The sequence below is a fragment of the Gordionus sp. m RMFG-2023 genome, chromosome 5 (assembly GCF_954871325.1).
Source record: "Gordionus sp. m RMFG-2023 chromosome 5, tfGorSpeb1-WG-v2, whole genome shotgun sequence".
NCBI classification, from domain to species: Eukaryota; Metazoa; Nematomorpha; class Gordioida; order Chordodea; family Parachordodidae; genus Gordionus; species Gordionus sp. m RMFG-2023.
The window spans coordinates 25,409,452-25,420,666 of record NC_088779.1 but is presented as its reverse complement, the minus strand read 5'-3'; the positions used below and the strand labels follow the sequence as shown (position 1 = coordinate 25,420,666).

General features: G+C 26.4%; 1 protein-coding gene across 8 annotated transcripts; it reads right to left on the bottom strand.

Moving 5' to 3' along the window:
• Positions 1-2,796: 2,796 nt before the first annotated feature.
• On the bottom strand, positions 2,797-8,249 carry LOC135929632 (uncharacterized). Of its 8 annotated transcripts, XM_065466304.1 has the most exons (6): positions 7,707-7,831; positions 7,472-7,663; positions 7,256-7,434; positions 3,294-4,100; positions 3,182-3,250; positions 3,087-3,138 (listed from the first exon to the last, which is right to left on the bottom strand). In XM_065466304.1, exons 2-5 carry the CDS (start codon positions 7,536-7,538, stop codon positions 3,209-3,211), a joined length of 1,095 nt encoding a protein of 364 aa, XP_065322376.1. In that variant the 5' UTR covers positions 7,539-7,663; positions 7,707-7,831; the 3' UTR covers positions 3,087-3,138; positions 3,182-3,208. The 8 variants fall into 8 exon arrangements, with proteins under 8 accessions (XP_065322370.1, XP_065322371.1, XP_065322374.1 ...); XM_065466300.1 differs by having other exon boundaries at positions 2,926-3,138; positions 3,182-4,100; XM_065466301.1 differs by having other exon boundaries at positions 2,943-3,138; positions 3,177-4,100.
• Between the last annotated feature and the right edge of the window lie 2,966 nt (positions 8,250-11,215).

The window sequence follows — 11,215 nt, the reverse complement described above, 5'->3', positions numbered from 1 at the left end:
TTTAAACTAATATATTTTTGAAATCAACAAACCAATCAAATAATAAACGTATATTTTGAAACTTTTTATTTAGCACAAAGAATATAGCAAAATGAATACACTAAAAATGTAACATAATTGTCTATTTATATAAAATATAGTGCAAAAGATTGTAATATAAAGAAAAAAATTTATGTATTTAAGAAGAATCCTTCATGCGCATCCAACTTTTTAAGCACATGCAAGCTTGGATAGTATGCTCAGCTAGTGAACAACGTTGATCTGTTATAAGATACCTTTCTTCTGAAAAAGCCCTTTCAGAGCTAGATGAAGAAGCTGGAATTGCAAGATAATCTCTGGCAATTTTTGATAATATTGGATATCTATTTTTATTTAATTTCCACCAGTCTAATGGATTTGTATCATTATAAATTGTGGCTTCATCCACATATTTGCTTATTTTTAAGTTATTATTGTTGTGACTAGGTTTAACCTGATATATTTTGTCAAAAAAGGATAATTTTTTGTTATTTTGTGTTTCATTTGTAGGTTCAGCTGAATTGTAATTATTTGTTTTATAAATATTATATTCATTGGTTAGACATCCAATAAGAGTTTCTATAATATTATGCTTTAATAAGTGACTTGATAGTTTGGGTCAATCATTGTTGAAATAATATATAGGTGTTTATTAAAATTATAGTATTTATTAAGTTTTGTCAAGACAGCTAATGAAGCTGTCTTTAAAATAGCATTAGGATTATTATCATAACTCTCAACGTGCTCAAAAATACTGGAATATAAAAGAATGATTGTTGAAACTGATGGAGTATTAGCACATGAGGCCATCTCTGTAGCAAAATTAAATGGTTCTAAAAATTCTCGGTATATTTCAATATTATTCCAAGCTAAGGCACTAATATAATATTCTTCATTAGTATTTTGTTGATGATTGGTATATATTGTGAGATAAGGTTTGAGCAATATAGCCCTTTCGAGCATTTGGTACGTTGAATTCCAACGTGTTGGTATATCCAAAATAGGGTGAGGAAATTTTAAATTTGGATTTTTTTCAAGATATGTTTTTTCAAGTTTATTAAATTTAGATATAAAAAGTTTAAAAATTTTTAAAAAATTTCTTATTTTTTTTAAAGTTGGATTTATAGGTTCCAATGCAGCCATGACAGATAAATGGATAATATGGCAAAAACATTTGCACACATTATCAAAATTGTCTTTTAGTTTTAAAATTTTTAAAAATGCTAAATTATTACTAGCATTATCTAATGTAATACAAAAAAAATCAATTTCAAATTTTACTTTTAATACAGAATTAAAAATATTATAAATATTAATAGCATTATGTGCTGATTTAAAAGGAATAAAATCTAATAAATGATTAATTAATTTAAAATCATTATCAATATAATGAATGGTTATGCCCATAAAGGGTATTTTATTTGGAGAGGACCAAATGTCCATTGTTAAAGAAAATTTAGAAGTAATTTTAGAAAGTACAGATTTTAAATTGATAAAAGAACTATGATAATGTTTCATAATTTCTTTTTTGAGTGTTTTTCTAGAAATTAATGTTAATGAGGGGTTGCAAAAGCTTATTAAATTTTTAAATGACTCATTTTCAACCATTGAAAAGGCTAAATTATTTTGAATAAAAAAGTCCATAATTAAATTATTTAAATTAGCTTTATTATTTACATTATTAATTAAAAATGATTTTATGGTGTTAATTTTTTTACTGCCATTATTTATTTGTTCACATTTCTTATATAAAGTTGGGTGGATGGATTTAAGATGTGTCCATAATCCTGAGGTTCCAAAATTGGGAATAGATAATTCTTTTTTACATTTATTACAAATAGCCTTTTTTTTGTTATCACAACTAGTATAAAATTCCCAGATTTTTGCTGTATTTCGTCTTTTATTAGATATCGTTGATTCTTCTTGTTCATTATCGCTATTATTATTAGTATCAACATCATTATCTATATTTATTAACTCGATTTGGTTTTCATTCATTATAATATCCTAAATGAATTAATAGATAAAATTGATAGATATCATATAGAAAACTTACTTCCATAATAAAAATAAACTATAATTATAAATAACACCAATATTGATATCACAGGAATATTTGGAAGAAATAACAGATGTAATATGTTTATGAATGAAAGTAAAAAAATATACCACGATATAATTATCCACGATAAAACCAAATAATTTTATGTATTTATCTATTTTAAATTTTTAATATTGGTATTAGTATTGGTTAAAATTGTATTTAAACAATATTTCAAAACCAATATATTTAGGTAATTGGTATTGGTTGTAAAAACAATACCAATATTTAATTATATATTGGTTTATATTGGTATTGTAAACCAATATTATATTGGTATTGGTCCCACCCCTAGTGTTCACTATATTCGATAAGGTTTAATATTAATTTTGTTCACACACCAAGTTATTATATATGAGTTCAATTAACAGAAATAAAAATAAGGAAAAAAGAAACGAATTATATCTAATAAAAAATATTAATCTAAAATTTCTAGCTATATGATAAAATATTATTTATAATAAACTTTATATAATATCATTTTATTTGACTTATTTACTATCATTAAAAGAAGAATAAATATGCATTTTTTTAAATAATAAAAAAGTATAAATCACAAAATATTTTATGCGAATTTGAAACATTTAGTATTGGGTAAAATATATAGGCTAAATGTAACTCTATATAAATATTATTTATATAAAATCTTAATGTTTAAAATAAAACTAATAGGATTATAGCTTAATTTCTATGATCTATACCAAAAGTATATTTTACTAAATGGACCTCTTTTATTCCAGTGGTCGATTATCCTTATCTTGACAAAAATGAAGTCAACATTTTCGTACTCAGAAAAATCGAGCTCCAAAGAATTAATTAGAATATCGTTTTTAACTTCATAAACTGTCCATGATTTATTATGGCCCTTCATAAATGAATAGTGTATTTCGAAAGTTTTTAAACACGCAATTTTATTTTTATCCTCGTTATCGTATATCAAAAGATCCCATTTAAGAAGGAAAAAGAGCGATAATATAGGTTGAATGAAAATGTTGAACGGAACAATTGTATTGATTCTCCTAAATAACGGATTATAAAAGCAAACATGATAAAGAACTAGACCAGGGCAAGAATATCCTTCTGTTATGGTTAGATTTTTAAATATATAACGAAAAATTGAAGAAGAAATCTCTATATAATTATTTTCTTGTAACAATAATTTAGATAAGGATACTTTTTTTGTAACCAGTTTTATCCTCCGATGACCTTCCACTTTTCTTAATTCCGTGATTTGCTCATGACTAAGTACAGTTGGTCTCTGCATTTGCATCCAGGTTGAATAAGGGTTAGTTAAATTATCATTCACTACATAAATGGCTAGAGAAACATATAAAACGAGTTTTACTTGTGGTAGTATATACTCTCTAATGAATGGTAATTTATTTGAAGGTGTGTAACTCAATGCATTTGTGAGAATAGTGGACAAAATATGAAAAGGTTCATTTTGAAGGTAAACGTTGATAACGTCATGTTTTAAACAACCGTATAACAAGGCAATTTGAAATAAGATATTTTGTGATTGATTAGATTCATCAGAAACAAGGTAAACTGATATTGTTGGGAGAATAAAAAAATCATCCTTTTCATCTAACCTCGTAGCATGTTTTTTAAAGGAATAATTATAATTGATCATTTCAACTTCATTCAGATGTATGCCGTGAGATATTGCGTCCCATCCATGATTTAATGAGAAAGCGCTATTTGCACTTTCTGATATGGGTGGACTAAAGAATATAGTATTACCCAAATAAGATAACAAACAAAATGCTCCGTAAACTGGTTTCTTAATGAAAACTGGCATCGATATATTATTGCGAGAAATCTGATATTGGGCTATAAATCCAGCTAAGAGAGTTCTTTGTTCGAAATAAAATGGAGGCTGATTCAAGAAAGCGTTATCATTACTCAATAGTAAAAAATTTTTGAATGGTCCTCCATTTAATTTGGATTCTATAATCGCGATTATATGATCGTGGATGATCTAAGAAATATATTTTATTTATTACAACAAAAAAAAACATTGTAAGTAGAACATGTAAAAATTGAGTGATTATAACCAGGGTTACCAGATCTCCCACCCTTGGCGTAATTTCACGATTTTTTTTACTTTAGTTTACGCCCACGCCGTCTATTTATTTAAGCTTTCTCCCGTTTTTTACGCTTTTATCTCGATTTTCCTAAAAAAAATTAAATATTAAAAATAGCTCAACCACAAATTTACGCTACCATTTTTTATTTTACTTCAATCATACATTTTAAAAGGTATTTTGTTTTTGTTTATTTCATCCATATTTGAGATTGGAAAAAACAAAGAATTCTAAAAAAAAATAATAATATTATTTTCTATCTTCAATTTAAAATATATTAATATTTAATATCATTTAATTTTAAAATAAATTGCTATGATAAATCATATAATATTTACTTCCTTTGATTGTGATTCTAATTATAAAAATTATTCATATGTAAATGTGTAGTAAATATTTTGTATATTTTAGAAATCAATCTAAATAAAATAATATTTTATAAATAAGCAATTTATTATTTAATTTTAACAGTTTTATATAGCCTAATAATATTTTTTGATTAATTAAATAAAGTTTACTCTATTTCATTTTTTTTCAATTTTATTCCATTAATTTAAATTATATATAAATTACATTTTAAAGGCAGTTAACATCCAAAAAAAATGTAAATCGCAATATCAAAATAACTTGAATTCCATTTATCCATATATCAGAGAAGATAAAGAAGGTGGCTTTAATGCAATTTGTATAGTATGCAATAATCAGCTATGGATGAGTCCATGATGTAAAAAAGTATTTAACAAGGCAAAAACATATTTCTAATTTAAAAAATAAGGAATCATCAAATAGTATTCAACCATAATCCAAAAACAGTAATTTATGTGATGATAATACTGCAATAATCGAAGCGACAATTCATTTATCACAGGATAAAACATTCGCTTAGTTATTTATCTACCGATTGCGCTACAAACTTGCCCATACTATTTCCTGATTCAAAAATAGCTAAAAATATAAAATGTAGCAGAACAAAAACTTCAAAAATAGTTTTAAATACCCAAGGTCCTGAAACTAAAAAACACATCTTAGAGAATTTGAAGAATAATCATCCATTTTCTCTATTAACTGGTGCATTAAATAATGGAAATACTAAAACATTCCCAATAATGCTGTGATATTTTAATAAAAAAAGAGATATATCGAAAAATTTTCAACGGACTTGGAAATATCCAAGGATATTTTGTCTTTGCTGGTGCAGAGCCTTGAAAAATGTAACCTTTCACTATCAAATAAAACAACATTTTGTGCCGATAACTCAAGTAAAAATTTTGGAAAAAAACAAAGTGTAATGACTGAATTATTAGTTTTGAATTAAAATATTATCCCAATTGGTTGCCCGTGCCATATAATTCACAATGTAGGAAGAAAGGGGCTTGCTTCATTATAAATAGATATAGAAATAATTGCTATGAAATGTTATGCCTAATTCAGCAGATCCATAAACAAGGTACTGTTTTAAACAAAATTATGGGTATTTTTTGAAATGTGCTGGCCTAGGCTTATTTAAGTCTAAGACAAAATATTATAAAATGTGATAATCATGATAAAGTCATATCGTAATTGTGAAAAGCGCTATTTCAAAAAAAATCTATAATTAATGTGTTAATTTTATATTTGTTTTAATGAAGTTATATTCTAAAAAATATTTAATTTTAATTATCAAATTTATTTTTCTGCAAAATCATTTCCTGCATTTTACTTAAAAATTTTTTTTTAATAAATTGTTATATTTGTTATTTTTTTTACAATTATGAACTTCCCTATAAAAAGGTGAGCTAATTGATATGGTAAATTCATTATATCTTTTTAAATTGAAATTATTGTACGTTTTTATGTAGATGTCCATTTTAAATAAGTGACAACCAATTGTTTTATATTATTATATATTTCCTCCGCTTATTCTTTTTAATTCTTTTTTTTTATAAATTTTTAAAAACTTTTATTATTATTCCTAATGTTTTTTCTATCAAGTTTTCCTCATTCTTTATATATATTTTTTCTTTCTTTTAAAATAATTTATTTACATTATTTTCAATAATCTTGTTTTTTAATATAATTTTGATTATTTATTCTATCCACGTCATTTTTAAATATTTTCCTGCTAACTATGACGTGGGATACGTCGCGATGTAACAGCTGATTAGTGTTGTTAAACATCTCAATTTTTATAAGCTAACACAATATTTTCGCTAAAAAATAGTATGCAATCTGGAGATTTTGCTCATAGATGGCAGAAAGGTTTGATAAACAGTTTCAAAAATAAGTTGAACCAGGACACAGCCTAAATAAAAATAAAATTTAATTATTAATAAAGAAAAATTGATCTTATTAAAATAAAGCGATCAGATGGTTTCATAATAACAAAATGTAGCATAAAGCAGTGATGTCACGCTATATTTTGTTAAATGATAATATGCGGTGAGGCCAAATTTATATCATGCAGGAAAATAGAGCAATATGGCCCTCTTCGTGATTGATTAATTAATTTTAATATCTATTCGATATGAATAACGTTATTTTTCCGCTTTCTTGTGGATTTCAACCGCCCGTTAAACCGGTATTATTTATTGAACCTAAACGGTAAAAAAATTTTCACCCGAACCATGAATGTTAACTTTATCTGAACATAAATCTGAACCGATTAGTTACGGTTTAGATCCCTGGCTATTATAAATTTCTAAGACTCATTGTCAGTTTATTACAACTGTCCTCAATTTCGTTTTCTGATCGTAAATGATATCTTTAATCCAAGAATCATTTCAAATGCCAATCTATAAAAACGGTATATCATACGCCAGTCAACATAACACTAGAAAAAATGCTAAACACAGTTCCTAACCCAAAGAAATATCACAATATGGTACACGATGCCATCACGTGGCTTTACACATATAAAGGGAATCAGTGCACATGCACAAGTACAAATCGCTGTGGTACTACAAAACCATTAAAGATGTGATGGAATTTTATCAAACTAAACAACTGCAAAAGACATCATCAGAGGGCAAAACGCTATATATCCCATATATATTATCGATAATCAACATACTTTAGCCATTGTGTAAGCATAATAACAAGTAGCCCTCCATATTTGTGGTCTCCACCATCCAATTAAAAGATCTCCTTCATCATTATAAAGAGGTAGCGATAGTTTTGGATAATGGATTTGGCGATAATTTATAAAATCCATCTCTTCCATTATTATGCTTGATATTGATAAATTCAGCCCTTAAAATGGTTCTACAAAATATTAATTTTGAATTACCTTTTTTATGAATAGAGATAAAATGTATAAAGTTGTCAGATTTATTGAAGGAATAAATATGGTCCATAAATGCCCAACATAATGGCGATTTAGGGGGTAAATGACATGATGTTGCAGGTCCTCCTAGCTCTAAATTATATTCTCTAAACTGTCTCAAACTATAAATACATAGATCAACATAATGAAGATAGCCTTAATTTATAATTTGTATAAAATTATTTTGTAAAATGTTTACTATTAATGGTAAAATTTAGTATATTATATTCTGAATGATCTGGCTCATTCCATAATTCAAATTTCCATTTTTTTATATAAGTTAATCCAAACCTATGTATAATCCTTGAAATTGTTTGTGTAATAAGTGAGATAAATAGTTTTGATTGCTTTGTGTCATATAAGTCATTAAAAATATTGGATGGGTTTCCCATTATTTCAAAAATCAAATAAAAATCTATTATATTTTAGCATTGCAATTTTACAAGATACCTAGTTGATAAATTTTGTCCATAAATTTATCAAAATTTGAATAATTAAATGAGTCTTTGTCATAATATATAAGGTCTAGCAACCAATGAATCCTTATATAATTAATTCCATTGTTTGGAACACTCTTAATATATATCATATTTAAAATGTTTTCAGGAATAAGCAAATTATTATCATGAGGTATATTAGGACTATATCCCGTACTTTTCCATATTTCTGGCAATGGATACAAAGATAAACTGATACTTTGGAAACTTATAAAGAGTATTAAAATTAGTAAAATCAAGTAAAGACTCATGTTGTAAACAGGGTAATGATACATGGCGTCGAACGTTGTTTTAATAAAAATTTTAGAAATAGTTGCCGATTACGCTGAAAATGTCGCCGTTTAAGAAAATCACGCCGGCGCGCCGCCGATTTTCTTGTCGGCGGCGCAGGGCCGCAGAAATTTCTTTCATATTTTATACCTTTTTATTCTAATAATTGGTCAACATCACTCTTGTAATTTTTTAATGTCAATCAGAATTTTGATGAATTTTTATTTTCTACTATTTTAAAATCATAATTATATTGACTCATTATAGAATTCAACCAATCAAAAATCTAAAATTCCAAAAGTTACCATAATTTTACATATTTTTAAAATGGATGTATCTATATTTAATAATTCTATAAATAATTTTAGTATCCTAACTCTGGATAATATAAAATCCATAGTCTGCAAATTTTTTGCAAAAGAATAAGAGAAATTATCACTGTTCTAAGATATAAAACTGCAGAAGTTGAATTTGAATTCGAGGAATATCAAAGAAAATGTCTAAGTACATTAGATTTAACATCAGACATGTTAGATCTTGACAGCATTGATCCATACTCGAGTACCCGGTTTTAAATTGGCAATTCCAATGATAATAATAACAATAATTCCACGTATATGAAAACCTTAAAATTCAATGTCCCAAGCCCAACACGTTGGCATAAAATATTAATTATGCTAGAAAGCATATCAGGATTAAATAAGGATTTAATTAATAATGTTTTGAAAAGAATTGGAAAGCACTTTCTCAAATTATCTGATCTGGTAGAAGAACTATTAGCATTTCTTTCAAAATTTAAAGAAACTGTAGAATTTCTTTCAGTACAAAAAGGGCCTACTTTAAACTTGGCGTTACCTTTTAGTAGTGAAATTGAAACACATTTAATAGTAAATGATAGTGATATTCTGAAATTATTTCACTTAAGGAAAATATACTAAAAAAACTTGCGCTACGATTTCCGGTTTGTAATATGCAAATATATTATATAAGTATATTCTTTTATTTTTTATTTAAAATTATCTAGGTATTGGCTTTTCTTTTAGATCATCCAAGATTTCAAAAATTGACAATTGTGTCATAGTATTTAATAGAGCAAAATTGCTCAGCTTCAGAATTTATAATAAAAACTTATAAAGAATGATGATAATCAAGTAGTAAACATAGCTAATGAGGTTGAAGATGAATTATTAAATTCAAGTTATTTGACAAAATTGGCAAATAAACATTCAACAAATATAAATTATGATTCCAAGTTAGGTGACTTAGAACAAGAATGTCACAGTTTTCTTGGAAAACGACATTCACAAGATATGGACGTTCTAAATTTTTGGAGAGAAAAGAAGAGTGAACTTCCTAATCTTTCCAGGCTCGCCAAAAAAATTATTTGCATTCCGGCCACCAGTACACCTAGTGAAAGAGTTTTCTCTACCGCTGGATTGACGTTAAATTCAAGGAGATCATCATTATGTCCCGAAAATTTAAATAAAATAATTTATATACAAGATATTATAAAATTACGAAATCGATTTTGGATATAATAAGTTTTCTATTAAATGAATATTAAAAAATATGCCGAGATATCTGTAGAATAGTGTATATTTTTATTTGTTTTTTTTAAAAAAATGAATAAGCAATTAAAAAAATTTATGTTATAAAAATTTATACTGCGCCGATTTTATTGACGGCGGCTAAAAATCGGGGCGCCACCAGCCATCGATTAGATTTTTGAAAATTGTGCCGGCCGCCGATATTTTTGTCGGCGCACAGGTCTAGAAATAGTAAAATATCTTAAAAATTTCATTTATAAATTTATTTTTTCTTCAGTTCTTACTATAATTTTTTTTTGGATTTTTTTTTTATATGCAAGTGAACGCTACAAATGCAAATAATAGAATATCAAGGTTAAAATGATTTACCGAATTTTTTTAGCCATGAAATCGAACTAGAATATAAAAATTAAACATCTTATTTTACCAGAATTTAAATAATATATATTAAATTTTTTCTTTAAGGATAAATCGAATTAAAATTTATATGAAGATTAAATCTCTAAATATCGATAGTAATCATTTAAGACTTACACCAAAGGGAATTGAAACCTAAATCAGCCACCCCCCCCCCTTCACCCTTAAAGTAATTAAATTATACTGAAGAAGTTATCAGGTAGAGGCTTTTGGTTTGCCCTCCTCTTCTTTTCTTAGCCTATGGACGTTTAAATAACAGTTCTTGAACTGTTTTGCATATAAGTAGGTGCGGCTTTTCAGCAAACGTGTAGAAGGCTCCTCATTTTAAATTCATCCAACTTAATTTAATTCAGTTAGAAATGAGGAATACCTAACATGGCACTATTGTACCTTCAATCGTAATATATAATTTGGGGTTCGGTTTTCCAGTGTAAAAAATAAAGAGGATTTCAATGAAATAGTAAAGATTAAGGTTGCATTCAAAGTGGAGATGGATCCGTTTTTTACATCCGTTGCTTCAAAAGTCAACCTCATAAAATGATATATATATTTTCATTTTTAAAAAATTATAAGTAACGTTATAATGCTCTATAAAATTTGCTGGATCAAAAAGTGAAAATGTTTTGACTTCAAAATTTGCCCGTTTTTAAGACGGAAGGTATCGGAACGTAAGCACTATGAACATATATACCATTTTTAAGGAGATTGACTTTTGACGGAACGGATGTAAAAAACGGATCCATATTTCCACTTTGAATGCAGCCCAAGAAGTTATTAATTATTTATTTAATTATGTTTTAGATAGTTAACACGACTAAATTTATTCATAATGCTAACGGAACCAACGGAATTTTCTTATTTAATATAATCATTTGAATTAAAATCAGTCCTTCCCCTACCCAATAAAGTAAATATATCACAAACTTGTAAAGGGCTCTTCATTTACAATTTGTTCACCCCACTTAATTTATTCGAGT

Coding starts and splice junctions, on each gene's coding strand:
- LOC135929632 (XM_065466298.1), bottom strand. CDS start 7,538: ATGGACCATATTTATTCCTTCAATAAATCTGACAACTTTATACATTTT. Junction 7,435..7,471: donor TATCTCTATTCATAAAAAAG/GTAATTCAAAAT, acceptor AACCATTTTAAG/GGCTGAATTTATCAATATCA. Junction 4,101..7,255: donor ATGCTTACACAATGGCTAAA/GTATGTTGATTA, acceptor TATATTTCTTAG/ATCATCCACGATCATATAAT.